At 35.2% G+C, this 20,539-nt stretch overlaps 6 protein-coding genes across 10 annotated transcripts; 2 read left to right on the top strand and 4 right to left on the bottom strand.

Moving 5' to 3' along the window:
• Nucleotides 1-289: 289 nt before the first annotated feature.
• Uch-L5 (ubiquitin carboxy-terminal hydrolase L5) lies at nucleotides 290-1,649 on the bottom strand. The gene is made up of 4 exons (XM_066405456.1): nucleotides 1,407-1,649; nucleotides 1,271-1,334; nucleotides 720-1,214; nucleotides 290-668 (listed from the first exon to the last, which is right to left on the bottom strand). The coding sequence occupies exons 1-4, from the start codon at nucleotides 1,480-1,482 to the stop codon at nucleotides 338-340; spliced, it is 966 nt and encodes a 321-aa protein (XP_066261553.1). The 5' UTR covers nucleotides 1,483-1,649; the 3' UTR covers nucleotides 290-337.
• Nucleotides 1,650-1,829: 180 nt separating this feature from the next.
• Nxt1 (NTF2-related export protein 1) lies at nucleotides 1,830-2,777 on the top strand. The gene is made up of 4 exons (XM_066402020.1): nucleotides 1,830-1,989; nucleotides 2,121-2,204; nucleotides 2,267-2,411; nucleotides 2,462-2,777. The coding sequence occupies exons 1-4, from the start codon at nucleotides 1,975-1,977 to the stop codon at nucleotides 2,629-2,631; spliced, it is 414 nt and encodes a 137-aa protein (XP_066258117.1). The 5' UTR covers nucleotides 1,830-1,974; the 3' UTR covers nucleotides 2,632-2,777.
• Nucleotides 2,778-2,935: 158 nt separating this feature from the next.
• Nucleotides 2,936-6,918, bottom strand: mri (mrityu). The gene is made up of 5 exons (XM_066401884.1): nucleotides 6,419-6,918; nucleotides 4,418-4,621; nucleotides 4,163-4,368; nucleotides 3,589-4,107; nucleotides 2,936-3,538 (listed from the first exon to the last, which is right to left on the bottom strand). The coding sequence occupies exons 1-5, from the start codon at nucleotides 6,601-6,603 to the stop codon at nucleotides 3,399-3,401; spliced, it is 1,254 nt and encodes a 417-aa protein (XP_066257981.1). The 5' UTR covers nucleotides 6,604-6,918; the 3' UTR covers nucleotides 2,936-3,398.
• Nucleotides 6,919-7,161: 243 nt separating this feature from the next.
• Nucleotides 7,162-11,956, top strand: whd (carnitine O-palmitoyltransferase whd). Of its 3 annotated transcripts, XM_066402289.1 has the most exons (14): nucleotides 7,162-7,230; nucleotides 7,866-8,031; nucleotides 8,081-8,217; nucleotides 8,270-8,546; nucleotides 8,601-8,896; nucleotides 8,950-9,177; nucleotides 9,230-9,434; nucleotides 9,485-9,618; nucleotides 9,702-9,767; nucleotides 9,988-10,053; nucleotides 10,668-10,846; nucleotides 10,902-11,155; nucleotides 11,206-11,517; nucleotides 11,571-11,956. In XM_066402289.1, exons 2-14 carry the CDS (start codon nucleotides 7,891-7,893, stop codon nucleotides 11,667-11,669), a joined length of 2,394 nt encoding a protein of 797 aa, XP_066258386.1. In that variant the 5' UTR covers nucleotides 7,162-7,230; nucleotides 7,866-7,890; the 3' UTR covers nucleotides 11,670-11,956. The 3 variants fall into 3 exon arrangements, with proteins under 3 accessions (XP_066258386.1, XP_066258394.1, XP_066258403.1); XM_066402297.1 differs by lacking the exon at nucleotides 9,988-10,053; XM_066402306.1 differs by lacking the exon at nucleotides 9,702-9,767.
• Nucleotides 11,957-12,296: 340 nt separating this feature from the next.
• Nucleotides 12,297-18,652, bottom strand: Edem2 (ER degradation enhancer, mannosidase alpha-like 2). Of its 3 annotated transcripts, XM_066405711.1 has the most exons (16): nucleotides 18,153-18,648; nucleotides 17,471-17,617; nucleotides 17,021-17,173; nucleotides 16,818-16,971; nucleotides 16,632-16,766; nucleotides 16,320-16,582; nucleotides 16,095-16,260; nucleotides 15,869-16,040; nucleotides 15,485-15,667; nucleotides 15,301-15,430; nucleotides 15,100-15,220; nucleotides 14,852-15,047; nucleotides 14,170-14,309; nucleotides 13,853-14,116; nucleotides 13,651-13,804; nucleotides 12,297-13,600 (listed from the first exon to the last, which is right to left on the bottom strand). In XM_066405711.1, the coding sequence occupies exons 1-16, from the start codon at nucleotides 18,284-18,286 to the stop codon at nucleotides 13,065-13,067; spliced, it is 3,048 nt and encodes a 1,015-aa protein (XP_066261808.1). In that variant the 5' UTR covers nucleotides 18,287-18,648; the 3' UTR covers nucleotides 12,297-13,064. The 3 variants fall into 3 exon arrangements, with proteins under 3 accessions (XP_066261808.1, XP_066261807.1, XP_066261806.1); XM_066405710.1 differs by having other exon boundaries at nucleotides 13,651-13,792; nucleotides 15,301-15,667; nucleotides 18,153-18,652; XM_066405709.1 differs by having other exon boundaries at nucleotides 15,301-15,667; nucleotides 18,153-18,650.
• Nucleotides 18,653-19,013: 361 nt separating this feature from the next.
• Nucleotides 19,014-19,987, bottom strand: Taf9 (TBP-associated factor 9). Its single transcript, XM_066402675.1, has 3 exons — nucleotides 19,622-19,987; nucleotides 19,407-19,569; nucleotides 19,014-19,346 (listed from the first exon to the last, which is right to left on the bottom strand). Exons 1-3 carry the CDS (start codon nucleotides 19,910-19,912, stop codon nucleotides 19,078-19,080), a joined length of 723 nt encoding a protein of 240 aa, XP_066258772.1. The 5' UTR covers nucleotides 19,913-19,987; the 3' UTR covers nucleotides 19,014-19,077.
• Nucleotides 19,988-20,539: the final 552 nt, after the last annotated feature.

The raw sequence follows: 20,539 nt of genomic DNA on the forward strand, positions 1-20,539 counted from the left end.
ATTATTATGCTTTGAACTTTTACGAAAAAAAATCCACCTCAAAAAAACTGAGCGAGCGTAGTGTCCTTGGCATTCTAAAAACCCTAAACAGGACTTAGTACCCTAGAAAACGTGTATCTGATTGATCGGCTGTAATATCACATAAGTTGAGCTTTATGAAAATGAAAAGAGAGCACTCAGACATAGTTTATTTCATTTTATTTAATTTAAATAAAATAGAGGCTGTCTCAAACGCAGAACCTTGTGCTTCAAAATTAAAAATAGTCAAAGCAAGGTGAAAAAAAAATCAAATATAGTAAAAAAATTTAATTGAAGTTACTCAAGAAAAATATGAAAATTAATTTTTCACTTTCTGCCTCTTCAAAGCTCTATCTTTTGCTTGTTCATACAAAGGCATAAGTTTTCCCTCCTTGGCCAGCAACTTCAAAATCTCCACTATCAAAGGCAAATAGTTGTGCTTTCGTCTAATATTCTCTATTCTATACTGATTCCTTTTGGTCTCCTCTTCTCGTATCAATAACTTGCAATCGTTGACCTGACTCTTGTAACTTTCCTCAGTGGAGCCTGCATCAATTTTCTTCTGCACCTCTTCCATTCTGCGCTCATACATCATTATCCGATCGCTAATTAACGCCATTAAGTTGAAGTGGATTTCTCCTTCACTATATCTGAGCACATCCTCTAGTTAAAAACATATTTTCTGCAAAAAAAAAACTAACCTCTTCATCCTCTTCTCAATTATAGGCTTAACAATATCAGTCCATTCGGTATCAGCAGGAATGGCACCCAAATCAATAGGCCCTTCTTTTAGTCCATCCAATTCATACAACCTCCCATCAATGGGAACGTAACTAATAAAATGATAGGCATCTTCCTGCTTCTTACTGAAAGTGGGGTCAAATTCAAAGATTTGCTGTCGCGCGAAGGAGTTGTGAACAGAACTAATCACTTGGGAATTACTGATTGTCAGGCCTTTCATGTTGGCATCAAAACCCTGGCAGAAATCCTTCAGTTCTGTCAGGGTAGGACCTAGTTTGACATCAGGATGACGGCAATTGAGCAAAACACTTAAGATTGCTTGAGTGGCGCAGGCATTTTCTATCACTTGTTTGGCAAAAAAGATCTTGTCTAGCCTATTGTCTTGAACAAGTGAACCACTTGGTTCTGATGTATCATTTGTCCATTTGAAAAGGAATATCAAGCCATGAATAGGGCTAAAATTGATTTTTCTCTTTGCTTATGACCACGGAAAAGTTTTTTTTTAACTTACCGAAGGTTGACAAAGAGGTTGTCCTCCAAGCTCCACATCTCTTCGACTTGGATCCCCTTGCATCCTGCAAATTCAATAAGGAAGTTTTGCAATCAAAGACACTAGAATTTGATTTGAGCGCCCCGCAACTGCTTACCAAATTCGCGAATCAGCTCAGAAAAGACTCCAGGGTCGCTTTCTATTAAACACCAATCTCCTGCTTTTTCGCTCATATTTACTTTGAGGATTGTCCAATAATGGTTCTAATAAAATTTTCTCTCAACGAAAATATGCAATTCACGATGTATTTTGATGGTTTTTTTGTCTGTTTTGGCTTTATTAAAATTCACAAAGCGAAACTTCGGAAAACGGCTTTCTAACCTCATAAAATGCTGAAAAACGTCACGCTAAAAAAAACTTACAAATGACAATTAACTGTTCGATATAACTTACTTGATGTCCTTTTCTAACCAAGTTAAGGGATAGGGATAAAGGTAATGCGCTCTAATAAAATATAAATAAATAGGAATAGGAGTAATTCTGGAAGAAAGTTGGTGATTGGTTAAGCGATAAGTGCGATTGTGAGGTTATGAGATTTATTTATTTAATTATTGTTCCACTGTTCTTCATTAATTAATAGTCAGCCCTGCACCTTCAAAGCTTCTTAATTTCAAAAACAAGAATTTTTGTTTCTAAGCAAGTTTCCACGCGCAACTATTAAAATTATGGCCAATATTGAGGTAAGTTTTGTAACAGAGTATCAAATAATTGGAGGATCACATTACATTACATGATTACTCTAATAAACCCGTCCGTCAATATATTCCTGTTAACTTAATTATTTCATATCTGATTTTCCTTGTATTTAAAGTTGAAAGCGAAAATCGACCAAGCCTGCCGAGTGGCTGAAGAGTTCACTAAACTCTATTATGAAACCACAGACAAAAGAAGACAAGTAAGTAGCATGATTATACTTATGCATACAGGAAAAGTTTTCAACCCCAATTTTACATATAGCTTATGGAAAGACTTTACTTGGACACAGGACTATTGTCATGGAATGGAAATGGAGTCAAAGGCAAGAAAAACATACAAACATTCATCAGCAATTTACCATACTCTGATCACACTTTAGTTACATTGGATGCGCAACCTATATTAGGTCTGTAGTAGCCCCAATAAGATTTTAAACTCAATAAATGTACTTTGCAGACAGCGCTGTTAATGGACAGTTAACATTTATGATTCAGGCCAGTGGGACTGTAAAGTTTCAGGACAAAACACCAAAAACTTTCCAACAAAATTTCATTGTCACAGCTGAAGGGGACAAATGGAAGATTGTCAGTGATTGTTTCAGAATACAAGAGCCTTTAAGCAAATAGGAGTAATGTTAGAAGTATTTTATTGTAATTAATAAAACTATTTTTTTTTTTAATAAGAGTATTATATATTTGTAGTGGACAAAAGGTCACATACAAACATACAAAATAAATAAGACAAGATAAAAAAATAAATTGATTATGCAAAATTGGTTGTTATATTATCACAGGAAAAAAACTGTAAATTAATGAATTTTTGAATGTCATATACAGGGTAACATATGATTTATTGTTTTCTATAGACACCAAGTCACAGTTCAATGGGGTAAAAGTTAATGTAAAGAAATTTCCTGTCTGAACACTTAAATACACAGCCAAATAACATGTTATATTACTGAAATAATAAATCGTCATTCAGTCTAGTAGTACATCCCAATAACTGCACACTAATTGCCTAAGGAAAATATAAGTGGAAAAACTTTTATATCACTTAACTTACAATAATCCAATGGGAAACTGAACTACACATACAACTCCGAGCGCAATAGTATTGTAGAAGACTTGTGTGAGGATTCGAAAGTTATATAAAATTTCAGTCAGAAATGTAACAAACAACATTCAAAAGCGCAAAACTTTAAGTGGTATAGACCTCTAAAAATCGTTGTTTTATAACTTTATTTTTCCTAAACATTGCCAGCCAATTCCCCGCCCAAGCTACCGAAATTAACAACTGATATGTTTATTCTGTTGCCGAAACTCTTCCAAACAATAGGTACATCGCACCAAACGTTATACAATTGTGGCAAACCTATGAGATAAACAATGATAGCTTAAACGTTAGGATCGTCGGGTGGTAGATTGTTGGCAGGAAACAGATCAGGGATGCCTCCGACTGCCCCTTCCTCATTATCTAAAGCGGGCATATCAGCCGGGGCCGGGTCTCCGATGGTGGCAGTGACAATAGGATTACCTAATAGATAACATTTTCTATAAATCGTTAATCTTTTGCTATAAACTTGCCTCTTGCATCTAACTCCAAAGCTGGATCTGCAGTTGCCTCAGCTAAATTCGTAACGCTCTTGGACTTTACACATTGAAAGTCCACATGTCTGCTCTTTGCCTCTTCTTTCTCCCATGACATGTGGATAAAAGGCCTTTGGACGTAATTGTAAATCACCTCAGCCCTACCACCAGGGCGTTTCCTCACTTTCTCTTTGTAGGTAGGATATCCTTCAATCCCCAACCTAATTTTCTTCAGACCTCTGTCTTTGAGCACCTGCTTGGCCACATCTCGATTTTCAATATATTTAAAAAACCTATACATTGCAGTGCTATTCACGGTCTGACTATATTCCTCCCCCATCTGAGGTGGATATTCTTCATCCCAATCAACAGTATCATCATCAAGTAAGACTACAATGTGACATTCCCGATCGCCCCTTTGGGCTGAATTAACCATCAAAGGCAAAATTAGATCTTCAAGAAAAACTTCAAATTGGCAACGAGCACCCTCATTTGATAATTCATGCAAAAGTCCCCCTAGAAATGTGGCAAATCATTATTGTGTTTGATAAAAATTGGAATTAAAACCTACTTAAGTTTTGGCATTTAACTGTAGAAGCATCAAAGGGGATGAGCAGATAATCACAAGCCTCTCTTAGCTCTTGAACAGATATTGAAGGGGGGCATTTGATCAGGCCTCCCTTGTAGTATTCCAAAATCGAACGAAACACTGAAGCCGGAATACCCTCTGCCACTTCATATTCACCCCTCTCATTAGGATGTGTGTCCAAAGAAGAGCTAGAGCATTTATGTACAAACAGAGGGAATATATGATTGTGAAAATTACCTGAACATCCGACCTAGCATGGTGTTTGGGTGAGCCACAAACAGGGCAGGATCAACTACAAATCTTGTACTGTCCACCACTAAAGTAACGCGATCATCGTTAGGGAAAAGGGGGACCATTTGATGTTGTTGTGGAGAGAGTGGGGGGATACCCATTTGGCCAGTTTTCGATTGGATGACTACAGTTTGGAGTAACCCTCGAGATCTGTATTAATGTATGATGGTTGAAATATGTGATAATAGAAGAGCGATATTATTTTGAAAATACAATTAATGTTTCACAACAAATCATAAATCTTTCCCTATTTTTAAGATCTCAAAGGTGAGCACAAAATGCAGAAATGTATAAAATTGATGGTTTTCAATTTTGTTTTATAACATTCACCTACCTATTAGAATTTTTAAAAGGATTTATATTGAAAAACTGATTTTTCTTCATCTGAATCACAAAAGCTATATATCAATTTTGTCTTTGTATTGTATATGTACACTGTATGATAACAATAAATAAATGTCTCCACAGAACATTTTATGTTCTAAAGTTAGATTTAAGTGAGCGCTACTAGTCATAATTATAATTACTTAATAAATAAAAACAGATATCATATCATAGACAGGGACAGGAAAGTAAACACTTGAGGGTACAGTGCATACTGAGATGCATACTAGGTGATCCACATTTGAAACTCATCAATAGTATCTCAGAAATGGTAAACTGAAACATACTATAATTTCAGTTAAAAAAATATTTCTCAATGTTACTCCCAGATTTTTAGAAATCTACCTAAATGAAACTGTTTTTTTACATGTTATAAAAGATTATGTGATAAAAATGTTAAATCTGTTGCACCTACAAAATCATTTATTTATTTAACTTACTTTGCTGATAGTTTACCATTCTATAAGAATTATTCAGATACAAGAATTCCTTAAAATAAACAATGTCAATAGTCACTACTCATCATCGATTAAAATTCCATGACTTTAAGCATAACATATTCATTAAGATACCTTGCTAATGTAATAAAAATGACTTTTGTTGCTGCACAATGCAAAGAAATACCTAAAACCAAAATGTGGCTAATTGCCTCCTTAAAGTCCTTAAGAATAAAGTAGGAAAGGACTTCAATTTGTTATTGCCACCTAATGAGTTATCATTAGAAGCTATAGAGTAATCTGAAATATAAATGTTGGCTATAAAAAGTTGAGATGACCAACAATTGTAAGTGAAAGGAAGTAACCAATTCTCATCCAAAAGTCCAAATACCTAAGGAACATTCATGAGATAGTTAAGCAATATAAAATCAGGTGCAAATGTGTCTGTTCAAAATTATTGGTAGTGAATACACAGATTCAGGTATGAATTTTGCAAGATAAAGAAGATTAAAGGTACCAAAACATATGTAGATTAAAAACTTACAAATATGTATATTAAACATATTGTTTAGTAGTTTTTATATAGATTTATGTAGGAAAAACTTTGTCAAGTTCAGAGACCACAATGAGATTTTTTATGACTAGCAATTTTTGCATTTAATATTTTGGGAGTTCCAAGTTACAATTTCACACATATAAAGAGAACTGTTTCTAAGCAAATTAGTGCAGTGCCAGATCTGTATTCCCACAAAACTACATGAGGGTTTGTACTTCAAATGGGCACAATTTATAGTGTCTAAATATGCCATTACCTATTATAGCATTGAATACCTATTTAGGACAATTGGTAATTTATAATATTCTAATATTCAATACAAGCTTTCACCTCCAACAAAGCAATATGCAACAAAACTTGACTGTGAGCACACACTTTAAAACCACTCAATTAAACTAAACACTAATTTGACAGCTGTCCCAAATATTTTAAAAGAGAAGGAAAAAGCACCTACACTGCTGAATTTATACAACTCTAAAGTGCCCTAAGTTTTAAAGACTTTCATGTTGACATTGCCACTGATTCAAAATGAGGGGGAAACAAAACCTTTCAAGACAATTAACATCTTACCTGATTCTGTTTTTGAAAACTTTTCTTCGTCTATCATCTGTATAATCTTCAGTGTCACTGCTTGTATCATTGTGATAGTGGCGATCACTAGTGCCTGCCATTTTTCGTTGGGGTAGAAAGCACTTTACAACTGGATAAATGTACCTGATGCAAATCTGGAGGTCTCTGGATATAATCCAGAACATATGAAGTTGAGAAACAAGTCTTTGATGGTATTTTGTAGGGCACTGCAGGAAAACAATGACTTAAACTGACAATAAAGAGCTAATAGAATAATAATGAAGCCTTGAGTCACTGACCGAGGACAATAACCGACTTTCCAAATTTTGTAAACTGATTGAATGGAAATGGCAGTTGGCAATTGCAACAGGGGCAATGAGGCAGAGAATCCTTGAAAGTCGCACAGTAAAATTAAATCCAAAAAACTGGACAATGGATTCTAGTGCACAATCAACAATTTGGACAATATTGGACAATGTTGGATATGGGAAAAATGAACATTGACATTGGACAAAACACTTTACAATCGATGGAATGTCAATGTCAAAAATTGGTCATTTTCGCACGTTAACGGTAAATATCGCTGGGTTCGTGGTCGACAATGTAAACGTTCAGATCTTGAACATTCTAAAGATACCAAACTCGTTACTCTGACCATGAAAGCAAGGACTGTGGGTCTTGAACTCAGTAACCTATACATTAAATATGTCTAATTGCGAAAACTGGGCCGCACAAGCGGCAATACCGCTTACATAGAATGTTACCATGGTTGTCAAATGTATTGTTTTGGTTTTTGTAGAAAATTTTGGGAGGTGAGGAGAAATTTCTCTTTTTTCAGTAATTAAAATACCAAATTTATTAATGTAAATGATTAATTAGGCTTAATTATCGTTACTCCGTGATTCTGTGTGTTAAGTCCACATAAACCCAGCACTGTTTCATTAATTTATTCGACAGAAGTTTCAGTTTTCTGCAATCAACGACGTGTGAATGTATGCTTACGTGCAAAGTTGTTTATTTAAGGCAGGATTTTTTCTGTTTTTGTTTCATTAGAATAATTTAATCTTTTCAATGAGGTTAAGAGGTTACCCTTTTTAATTGAACTTTAAAAGGTATTGTTTACAGGTATTTCATTGAATCAATTAAACAACAAAAGTGGCATTTTGAATGAAAAAATCATAGAAATTTCATGATACTCCTTCCAATCCACCATCAAACTCTTCATTAGAAGTTTTGAGTAGTCTAAAGCACAAGGTGAATCAAAATCCGAAAATTTGTATTGAGACCCTTTTGCATATTACTCTCAATTCTCCTAAATATTTACAAGCTCCGAGGCCTGAAGTTCTGAAGAATATATCTTGACTAAAATATTGTATTCTAACAGTCACCTCTTATAGTACCTAAAAAGTCTGCTTACACCATAACCTTTTGTTTATTTTTCTCTCAGAAGGTTAGACTAAACTAGGCAAGCCATGGCAGAAGCCCATGCAGCGGTAGCCTTTTCCTTTTCCATCACCCATGAAGGATGGGATGTAAATCTGGACAGAGAAGTGTTGCACTTGGTATGGCAAAGTGGAGTAAGATCATGGAAAAAAAGGATAGCAAGATTGCTGGTAAGTAAACAGAGAACATTGTCCCATGTATGATCAATATCCACACTAGAACAATGTTCATAATGGCATCTACCCAGGCCATTACAGCTATTTATGCGTAATAATAGGACTGGTATCTGCAATGCATCTTAACGGTCTCAAGGTACCATTGAACTTGCCTCCCAAAATTTTAAGCATATGTCCCTCGTAAGTAATATTTTCTGATACTCAAATTTTCCCTTTAAGCAATCCCTTTCAGGCAAACTATACTATGGAATTTAGGTGCTTGTGCATTATCCTCACTAACTTACTGGCTGTCTGGAGTTTACTTCTTGCGGTATTCCTTAAAAATGCTGTTTATGTACAAACGGTGGATGTATGAATTGCAAACTAAAGACAGTAAACCTTCATTTATAACAAAGATTTGGATTGGTATGGTTAAAGTCTTAGGAGGGTGGAACACCCCTAAGTTGTATAGCTATCAGAGCTCTTTGCCTAGACTACCATTACCTTCCCTTCATGACACAGTGATGAGGGTGAGGTCTCAAAAGTTTTGTCCATTTTTTTTATGCTTGATAGAGTGATTTCAGTACCTCAAAAGCGTACGCCCGCTGCTTGATGACTCAGCTCATGCCAAAATGGTAAAACTAGCTGCAAAATTTGAAAACGGCATCGGCAAGAAGCTGCAACGTTATCTTGTTTTAAAATCCTGGTGGTCGTCAAATTATGTCTCTGATTGGTGGGAGGAATATGTTTATTTGAGGGGCAGATACCCATTGATGATTAATTCGAATTTCTATGGCATTGACGCTATAATGTTACATCCCACAACTAATCAAGCTGCAAGAGCTGGCTCAATTATCAATTCTCTTCTAATGTTTCGAAGGTATTTTCATAAATGTTGTATTAATGGGCTTTTAGAAAAGGGAAGTTTTGTAGATTGTTGGATAGACAGGAATTAGATCCTATCCTTATTCAAGGCCTAGTACCTCTGTGCAACTGGCAGTATGAACGGATTTTTAACACCACAAGAGTTCCAGGGACAGAAGCTGATAAAATATTACATTTCCCAGATAGTACTCACATAGCAGTATATCATAAGGGGAGGTATTTTAAGGTTTTCATCTATCACAGAGGAAGGATTTTGAGACCCGCAGAAATTCAAATGTAAGCTTTCACATAAAGAGAGAAACCTGTTAAGGAAAAATCTTTTTTTAAGGCAAATTGAGCAAATACTCAAAGACGAATCACAGCCACAACCAGGCGAAGAGAAACTGGCTGCTTTGACTGCAGGAGTTAGAAAGCATTGGGCTTATGTTAGGGACAAATATTTTTCAAAAGGAGTTAATAGGATTTCCTTAGATGCCATTGAGAAAGCAGCTTTTGTGGTGGTTTTAGACGATTTTCCTTATGAATTTGACATGGTAAAGAAATAAATATGTTTTAATGCCATGAAGCACAATGATTTTTCTAGGATGATCCCTCAAAATTGGACAGATATGGGAAAGTTTTGCTTCATGGACGGGGATATGATAGATGGTTTGATAAGTCATTTACACTATGTATAGGAAGCAATGGTAGATTGGGATTTAATGCTGAGCATTCTTGGTGAGCGAGTTATTTGATTGAAAATTGAGATTTAGAACTGTTTTCTGTGATTAAATTCAGTGCCATAATTTTAAAAATTATAGGGCAGACGCAGCTGTGGTGTCCCACCTTTGGGAATGGGTGGTCACAGAAGAATCTTATGATCCCCGGTAATTTTTATGTCCACCAAATGTTTTTAACTAATACTTGGTACCCTTCTTAGCTGCTTGCTTCCCTATGGTTTTGGCCTGTTAATAATCGTATCTGTACATATATTTTTTGCGCCTTTGGCAATTTAATTTTAGTAGAAAACCATGAATTTTTGTTCTTTTCCTAACTGACATTGGTGGCTGGATTTTTACCCTCCTGTTGTTGGTTTCAACTTTGTAGGTCTGACGCTCCGATTCTTGCGCACTGCTTGGAATATATTTTGCTTGAAGAAGCTGAAACCCTACGGTAAAGATTTTGCTTAAATTCCCCTTTATTTTTCATTTTTGTATATGAGATTTTGAGAAGTGTAAGATATAAACTTTCTAATTAGTTATTTATTCAATTCTTCCTTTTTAAATAGTGTCAGTTTTCAGGAAAATCGCTTAGAAGTATGCATTTTTGGCTTACGCATTGTTTCTTTAGTCAGTTGTAGTGACTTTCGCTGATTTTTGAGTATAAAATAATTATGAATTATTCCCTATTTGCAGTTTAAAGACCTACAAATGTAGCATACTAAAAGTGTACATAAAATAATTTGCAATTATAGTTTTTGGCATGTTCCATTAGACTCTGCTAACCTCTGCTATTTGTGTAACATTTTGTCGTAAAAATGTATGAAACTAAACATTTTTTAACTGCAAAACATCTATTTTATATAAAAAAATGCAGGATAAGATGATACACTTGGAGACCCTACAAATACTTATTTTTATTTCATAATATAAAGAATTACCCATTTATTTATTAAACGTGCCTCGTAGATGCCCCCTGTTGGAACTCTTGCGTAAAGCAAATATTTGTTGGGCTCTCCTCTTATATCATCTTATTTAACACACAATTAACTGTCTCTCTTGGTTCAGATTCGACACCAACGGCAATACTTTAGGTAACCCAGAATTCACGCCTCCACCCCCAAGCAGATTGAACTGGCATATCAAGTTCGAGTGCCAAAACGACATCCAGGCCAGTTTAGATATAGCAAATAAGCTGATCGAAGACTTTGACCTTCGGATATATGTTCACGATAGATATGGCAAAGGCATGTGCACCTCAGCATCTCCCAATAGATTTTTATTACATACTAGTTATTTCAGGATTTATGAAAGGTTGCAAATTAAGCCCAGACGCCTACATTCAAATGGCCCTGCAGTTGGCCTATTTCCGAGACGCCGGCAAATTTTGCCTGACCTACGAAGCGACAATGACGAGACTGTATAGGGAAGGCAGGACCGAAACAGTGAGGCCCTGCACTGAACAGTCTTCCAACTGGGTGAGAGCCATGGAAGATCAGAACGTACCTGCTGAGGAGAAGATTAGGCTATTGAGAATTGCCTGTGAAACGCACCAAGTAAGATTTATTTTCAGCATGTTGGCTTAAGTATCTAATTGATATTTCAGAGGGCAGTAAAGGATGCGATGTGCGGTAAAGGCATTGACAGACATATTTTCTGTCTATTTGTCGTTTCCAAATACCTGGAAATAGAATCGCCCTTCTTGAAGGAAGTGTTGAGTGATTCATGGAGGTTGTCGACGTCACAAACGCCTCACGGACAAACCAAGAGGATGGATCTCAAAAAACACCCAAAATGTATATCTGCAGGAGGCGGTTTTGGGCCTGTGGCCGACGATGGGTACGGCGTCTCTTACATAATTGCAGGAGAGGATTTATTGTTCTTCCATATTTCAAACAAAAAGAGTTGTCCTACGACGGTAAGAGCTTAAACTCTCCATAGTAATTCTGCAATTGATTGACTGTTTCTCAGGATTGTCACCGATTCGCTCGAAAAATTGAAACAGCCTTAGCGGACATGCATCAGCTTCACGTACAATTATTTAATAAATCAAAGAGCAGCGTTATTTAGAGTTGGTGAAAAGGAAAAAGGTGTGTTGTTACTTAGTTTTAACTCATGTCTTTGGAGATTGGTTTGTCTTCTCAATGTCGAACTCTGTACTTAAAGTTCGCGGGTTTAAAGATTTAAGATTTATTATTCATAAAAACGTTCATCAAGGGCTCTATTTCGGGAACGCGTTGGTTAAATGGTAGATTCATAAATCGGGTTTATTGACTGTTAATGATGTAGTCTTATTTTTACTATTCGTATTTTTTGAATATTGTTTAGCGACGAGTAAATAAACTTTTTAACCTTAATTTACGTTTTTTTTTTGTATTTTTGAGTGTAGAATCTGGGCTACAATCCTGTGAGCAACATTTTGCAACAGCCTAACTACATAAGGTTCAGGAAATACCTATTCTAACCTCACAGGTTTTCACCTCTAAGTAAAAAATGGAAAGAGGATATTAAGTAACCCATCATTCTACTTATTGGCTTCATCAGGCATAGGTGTGTACAAAGTAGCTACACTCACCACGTGCTGGGTATGTCCAATAACTGTAAGGATAGCAGAATATGAGGGCCTAAACGCTAACTCACAATCGGAAATTTAAGCATGAATATATTATGAATTATGTTGAAATAAACAACGTTGAATTTGAAAAGTAATAGTTTATTTACAATTCATATAAATAACAAAGTATCAGTTTCGTTTCTAATAGTTACCTACCCTATATTTATATAGTTATATAAAAATATCTCTTATGATTTTTATACATTTAATACATTAGATCTCTGTACAAGCAATATTAATACAGCTTATAATACAATGACAATTATTTAAGTTTAAAACTTTGCCATTTAAACTGCCACGACAATAAATAATTATTAAATAAAACTGCTAAATTCTGTCATTTTTTTGCAAAAAAATTGCGCATACAATGATTACGTCCCTTCACCTAAATTGGAAACTTCATGATAAAGGCAGTGTCGACAATAGAGTAGGAAAACAAATTCTACATGAAATTTTTTACAGAAATTGATCAAAATTCCGGTAGTTTCGTAGAGAACATTATGCCGATGTCCTAGATAAAAATCATCACTAGTAACACGAAATTCATTAAGAGATCATATTATACAGGAGGCAAAATGATAAGGAAAATTATTATTTGTTTTGTGAATTAGTGATTTGGGCAACCATACGTGCACGGTGACAAAAAAAAAATTGATCCCCCAAGTAAAACAGAGAAAAAATCTTTATTCTCCGACTTTAATATCTGGCGAATATTTCGTCTGAAATTATGGAAGACTGCTTTAAAGACTTCCGGCTGATATGATTAAGAGACTCTTCATCAACAGTTTTCAATGTTTTTCTCTTAAGACTATTTTAAAGCGAACCTCCCCGAAATATCACATTTAACTCTATCACAACTCATCCGGCATCCTCGCAACTTGCCCCTCAACTTTATTCTCTGAATAAACTTTCTTTTTCTCGCTTTTCACCAATTCATCCTCAACTCCCTCCTTAATTTCCATCTCTAAACCTGACAAAGCCTCCAACAGGTTCCTGTTTTCCATCAATTGGAGTAGCTGACTTTTACCGTGCATTAGCAGCAACGACGATAACTGCTCAAATTCTTTGTCCCCCTTGATAACTGGGTCGTTTCTGAGATTTCTAATCTCCTCCGCCACTTTTTCTATATTGGCTAATATTGAGGATTCGCTAGCAGGAGCTGCAGATACCAAATCATCGTCCTTTGCATGGTATTGTTTGGTTAATTCCCCAAGCAGCCATTTAGTTTGTTCTATAGGATCATCTATATGCGTCCCTTCGGGGTTCAGGGTTTTGTAGTAAATCCTCATCATCGTTAAAGGAATTGATATTTGTTTGTTTTCAGTTTGAAGCAATGTTTTCAGCAACTGCTTCGTCACGTAAGACCAGTGAGAGTTGAAGGGTTTTTCTGCATAAAACTTAGTTAATGATAAAATATAGTATTGCAGAAAAAAGTACCTGTAATTGGAGAAATTTGAAGAAGTTTATGCTGTTCTAAAGTGATTTTGATCTTCTCAGTGCCAATAGAGGCCTTAAAAACGCCTTCTTCTAATGTTTTTTCATAACCCATTACAATTCCTGTATGCTTATTCAGGAACTCCTGCACTGACATCTAATAACAGATTTCATCAAAATATAAAAACTCAAACAATTCACTCACTTTTAATTTCTGAAACATGCTCTCCTCACTCTCTAAACTTCTGGCTTCTGCCATTTCCCTAATAGTGATCTCCATCATGGGATTTAAGTACAGTGCTTTAAGTAACCTTTGAGAGTCTTGCGCAAACATAAAAACTGCTGGTATTTTAACATCATCAGTGCCATCTCCTGACATGGAAAACATGGGGGAATTGCCAGCGTTGCTACCCGGGACATTGTCCACTACAATAGCGGCTATTGCACCGAATTTTTGAGCCCTCCGAACCTAATAAAGATAGATAAAATTAATTTGAGAAAAAAAATTTAAAACTACTTTACTTTATCGACAAACATGCAGTCCCCGCGTTTCATAATTGCAATGGCACCTTTGGCTAAAATGGGTCTCTGCAAATCGTCCAAATCGCTGCATCCGTTGAAAGGCGAAAATTTGACTGCTCGGGATTTAATTATTTTGTCGCCTAATTACAATAAATAAATCAAAGTTGAGAATGAGTCAGATATGCTTGGATGCTTATATTACGAAGAAAATCGACAACTGAATCAAATGAAATTGTTTTTTAACAGAAAATGAAAGACTACTCCGTCCAAAACACCAAGAAAATATATACAAAGTTTTAATATTTTAAATTTACCTTGAGGAATATTAAATAATTAACCAAAAAGTAAATTGACCATCACGAAAGCACTTAAGATAAAAAGAGTACATCATTGCCGAGAAAAATAGTCGATTCGGCGGAATAAAAGAGGTGAATAGTAAGTTAACATTGAGCGCTTTCGCCAACTAAGAAAATATATTCTTTAAGGAAGTCTGTCTACAAGAGTTTTAAAATCGTGAAACTCCATTGAATAATATTAAATAATTATCTGAAAAGAAGTTTAGTATGAGGAGCATTCACCATTTGCCAAGAAATCTGTCTCTCAATAGGACTACAAAATATAAATATACGTCGAGACGCCTTTACTAAGAATCAAGAAAACTACTGTGAAAACTCCCTCTTACCCTTTAATGTTTCTCCAAACTGTGCCGGTCCTACTTGAACGGTTATAACCTCTACTTTCCCCCCTGTTATGTCATCTTTCAGGGGGAAGGAAACTACCTGCGGGGTAGGATCGGGCTGCTGCGATTGTATTTTTGACAATTCCGCCATTTCTTGCATGAATAAAAGTCCTTCCTCCGCATCAATGGTAGACCTGGCCTGCATATAAAGCATTAATCTTTTCGTTTAAAGTGCAGTTTATTGTAATTACCGCAGTTGGAGTGTGTAGCAACTGCACTCTCCCATCGGTTAATGCAATAATGTTGATTCCCATTTCTTTCAGAACCTTTAAATGGTTCATATTTGCAGCTGAAAATTCGCTCGCAGTCAATCTGGAAAACAAGATATTTCTGGATTAAAAAGTATAATTCAAATTTAATGTTCCTTTTATACCAACAGGAAATTAAATCACCTTCGTTTATTAGTTCTTCTAGGACACATTCCATCCACCATATGTTTCAAAGGTTTCCTTACGGCGCCAGGGAACAAAGATAGAGTATTTGGACATGACATTGCATGCTGAGAATTCTCCAATTCCGAATCTAAAATTGGGTTTAAATGAAATTGTAACAATAAAGAAACAACAGCTGTTGTACCTGATAAAATTTTGGTAGAATTAGGACCATGGCCTGACAAAGTCAAAGGAAAAAGGTGGCCTTCAGTGGTGAATATAAATTCATCCAAATTAACAGGAACGTCGTCTTTATCGGCAAAGAGTAAGTAGAGATATTTGAATGTTTCAGATAGTACAAAGGAATCCATCCTGTCTTCCTTTTTGCCTAAGTGATGATTTTCCAGAGAAATTAATTTTTTTACAAAAAAACATTAAAAAAATCGAAGACAAAATAACAATTCCGCTTCAATTCTTAGCCTGGCTTCAAGAAGAACTTTCACATCTTCGTTGAAAAATAACACCTGCGACGTTGCTATTTTGCACAACTTTAACTTATTATAGTCTATTTATGATAATAACATTTTACCTGTTCTAACGTCGTTTACAGCGGCGTAACCACAAGGCACACGTGCATATTTTTGCAGACTCTTTAAAACATTTTTTCCTACTTCTAAATAATAGGGATCACCTGTTGCGCTATACAAGAAATACGTAGACTCGAGAAACTCGGGCCTTAATGGGTGATTACCCCAATGAACCTAAAAGAAAACACTTTTTATATAACAATAATTCTTAAGAACACTTATATCGACTTGGAAATCAGTGGTGAATGCTTCAGGTATAAAAGTATGCCTCTGCATTACTTGATACAACATTTCATGGGTCTCCACTGCAGGCTTTATATCCCCTTTAAGCACTTGCAAACCCGGCCAAAAAGCAAGGAGAGCGTCCATATAATTTCTTGAAGTTGTATGAGGCCTAAAATAAAAGCAAAACATCTCAAACATAACAAATCAAGTGTTACAATAATTGCTTACCTATGCATGTGAACGTCAAGTAGCATAGGACCTTGAGATATGTACTTCATAACCGCATCATAATGTCGATTAAACCTATGCAAGTACTTATTGTCGCCCAGCAATATGTAGGCTTTAAGACAGTACTCGTAATATGAATCAATTCCTGCACCAACTCCTGAATCTCTACGCACCCAATCGCCAGAATGGACATTTAGAACAGTACCCATTAAGTCTGAGCTACGGTGGCGCATTTTCCACAGTTCATCCATGGCTTTGTGTGCCTAAAACGTGGTAAAATGAGGACTAAACTTGTGAGTACAAGAAACTGACCTTCTCCTCAAATACTGGCTCACCCGTCAATCTAGACAAAGCCGCCATTTCTAAGATCATAGAACCTGCACATGCAGTACAAGTTTCACGTAAATGTTCAATTCGGTCGCTTTTAGTACCATATCGAAGATTTACCTAGAAAACAAATTAGATGGAAATTACATTAAAATGTTACCAAAAGCATACTCTAGCATAAGGAATGCCTGTAGTGGTATTGAACGCAGGCAACAGCCTATAACCTATGTCTTTGGCCATACTCAGTAGCTCTCCTTTATACCACGGCATTATACCGTCTCTTTGCTGCAGAAGGTCTGCTAATATGTGGGCTGACAGAAGGCCCCTATGAAAAATCTTTTGGTAAAAGCTTCAAAGTTTATAGGACGACTCACCCCACTACTCTAATGTTGGTCTCAAAAACCGAGACAACTACATCGTTGTCGAAATTTACATCTTTAATAACTAGTTTCACAGATTGTTCGAATTCCTCCATGTCATTTAAGACGACCAAGGAATCCAAAGTGTCGATTAAAGTCAATGAAAAGCTGCAAAAAATATTTTTGAAGCAATGAACATGAGTATAAAATTAGATTATAGTTATGTTCAATATTAATTAAAATTTCTTTTTTCCTGATGGTATTTTTTTACTGTTCTCAAGTCAACAGTAAATATTTTAATGGTTCATTGGTCTTACGATACCCTGACCTTATCCTACCTAATAACGAAACCACTCAGAATAAAATATAATCAATGATCAGTATTCAAGTTGCTATTTATAGAAAAATACGTCTATTAAGGATTGTTAAAAAAAATAGCCACCTAAATGATGCTGTTATACTCACTTTCCTAAAGGATCATCTATGTCTCCTCTATTAGGTGTTACCCCTCTGTAGCGCCCTTGACAACTCAAGGGCATAAGTTCGTCAGCTGGATATGCATTTTCCATATATGCATTGTATGCATGATAAAACATGTCTCTTGCTTCCTCTCTATGAAACGAAGCTTAAATCATTATAAATATCATTTTAGCCATATATGGCTTATTATTAAGATCTAGGCAATAGACATCTCACATTTCGGTGCTCTCAATGGCCCTAATACAATAAGTAAGTTGACACTCAGATTGAAATAATGAACTACTTAGAAACCTAAAAAGCTTTTATATTTTAATGACAAACAATGTTCATTTGAGATTCATATATATACTATAATTGATACACTGGACAATAGTACTAACAGTTAATTCACATCCTAATAGATATTATCATTTTGACTTTTTGTCTCCTTATGTACTGAAGCAAAGCATCTAGAATCAATTGAGGTATTTAAATGACTGATCTCAATCTAATGAGATAAAGTGATAGGTTCAAACAAGTACACTACTGTCCTACACAGTATAAACTGCCCCATTGTTTGTTTGTATGTAATATGGATATTTCAAGTACAGCCTTAGATTGACCACTCACTTGATTGACTCTCCATATTTTAGGACTCTTTTAAACAAAGATAAATACACAATCTTACTGTAAAAGTGTTCTTTCCTCTTTGGACATATGTTTGACCTCTTCGGAACCACATAGTGACACACTTGGCTGTAGCAATACTAGGAATCCACCGACAAAAATCTTCACTGCACTAATGCTCTTGCAACTAAACATTTTAAGAAAAAAAGGCAACTGTACTGTGTTAAGGTATCAGTCTTAATAGCATAGTTATTTCCTCCAGACTGTTTTCATTATGCCATAATGAAGTTTTCCATACAGATAAGCCCCCTTATCTAAAGTATACGTGGATTATTAAATTGTTTTCACTATGTGAATTCTACATTCAAGTCGAGGTAAATACGCGAGGTATACACAATAAGGAATTATTCATTGGATGGTGAAATTAATTGATAAATTAGGAATAATTAAGTTTTTTTGAGGGCGAAAAAAGGAAATAATTTGGGCCACGATCCAAATCTTTATTTTGACGTTTTTAGAAAAAAAGAGTAGTTGACGTTTATATGTCATTAAAACAGCTGATTACAGAAATATGTTTTTTCTCTTTACCGTACTAAACAGCTGTAAGCATGGATCACTTTAATTTTATTTGAATTAAATTTATATTAAAATATTAATTTAATTTTTTTGAGGGCGAAAGAAGGAAATAATGTGTGCGACGATCGGTTATTTTAATACACAAATATTCATTTTAACGTTTTTAGAAAAAAATGGTAGTTTGACATTTGGACGTCATTAAAACAGCTGTTTATGGATAGATTACTGCAACAGAGATGAGCATGTATTTGTATTACAAGTCAAGAAATTATTATTGTCTTTAAAAAACATATATTTCAAAATTTACAATTTATTTGCTTTAAATAACAAAATACTTGTTTATCTTAACCATCTTCAATCTCCACTAAATTTTATCCACAAATGCATAAACCTCTCCTAACCTTTTAATCCTAGTTCATCATCATATCAGAATCATCCTCCCTCTTTCTCTTCAGTCCCATTTCCATCCCTTGCATAGCACTGCCTGAAGGACCTGGAGGAGGGACCAATTGCACATTTTGCGTAATCTGTATTTTTGGTTTCAGCACTGTAGGAACTGGATTTCCACTAATTTTTACACCTGGTTTTCCAATGGTCACATTTTGCCTCAACACTGGAGGATTTTGTTTCCTTACAAAACTAATATTGGACTTTGAAGTCATTTTTAAGCCAGGTGCACCTGGAAATAAGAAATAACAATTATGTCTCTCAAAAATTAATATAAATTGAGTTTACTTACTAGACATGAAGCCTGATTTCGGGGGTAACTTTTTCTGCGCAGCTTTAAGGGTGTAATTACACGAAGAAAGACAATGGCGTTCTGCAGGAAGACGCAAGCCGCAATGTGGTTTCACTGTTGGAAGTGCCGAGTAATTTTTTACTGATGCACACTCCAGAACTACCTATTAATGAAATTCAGATGTAACCAAAGTAACAAAGGAATTAAAATTTTACTTCTCTGGGTGGTGGGGTGGTAAATGTAGACTCTGCAGTGAGTTGAATTGCCAATCGAATATCATCAACATCCAATGTTTTTTTGGAAGAATTATTAGCGGCATATATCCGAGCTTCTTGCAAAATAGAGGTGGAATATCTGTACACAAACTCCGTTAATTGAACAATAGTCTTGGGCTCGTATTCAGTAATTCCCATTTCCTTCATTATAGCTAGGACAACCTGACCATCTTTGGGAAGGTTTTTTTGCAGGGGGTGTTTCGGTTTTTCTGATTTTTCTTTCTCGGCCATGGCTGTATCAAACCACTTTTCAAATTTAAACACAACTAAATTAATTATTTTGGTGGGAAGTGAAAAAACTATTGGAAATTGGAAAATAACGAATATAACAAAGAAACGACAAATCTCGACGTCCTTCACTGTTACAGTGTTGCCAAGATGTAGTTAAATTATAGTAAACACCAAAAATACTCGAAAGCTTTTCTATTTAAAATTCGCGAAAAAGAACTCTCTGGATGAACACAAGAAAATAATAAAGATAAAGACTAGTTCGAAAGTCAATGGTTGCTAGAAAATTTTAATTTTTACAATTAATGAAACCTGTAAAATGATCCTTCCATAACAAATCTAAGTACAAAACAACTTTATTGACAACATCGCTTACGTTCTTTTCATATTTAGCGTGACTTTCTCGCTCTAGGAGTACTCCGAACTGGGCACAGAACTGCCTTACGAATCCCGTTAGAAATCATAAGAGAAAGACAGATAATGACTATTCCTGGCGGTTTTACAAAATTTTAAACAGAAATAATAAGCAATAACTACTCAAAAATGCAACGCACAATAGCAAATTAATTTTTTTTAAGGTTTTCTTAACTTTGCCTCAAAATATGAAGACAAGACATCGAGATATTATTT

The sequence above is a fragment of the Euwallacea similis genome, chromosome 2, assembly GCF_039881205.1.
Source record: "Euwallacea similis isolate ESF13 chromosome 2, ESF131.1, whole genome shotgun sequence".
NCBI classification, from domain to species: domain Eukaryota; kingdom Metazoa; phylum Arthropoda; class Insecta; order Coleoptera; family Curculionidae; genus Euwallacea; species Euwallacea similis.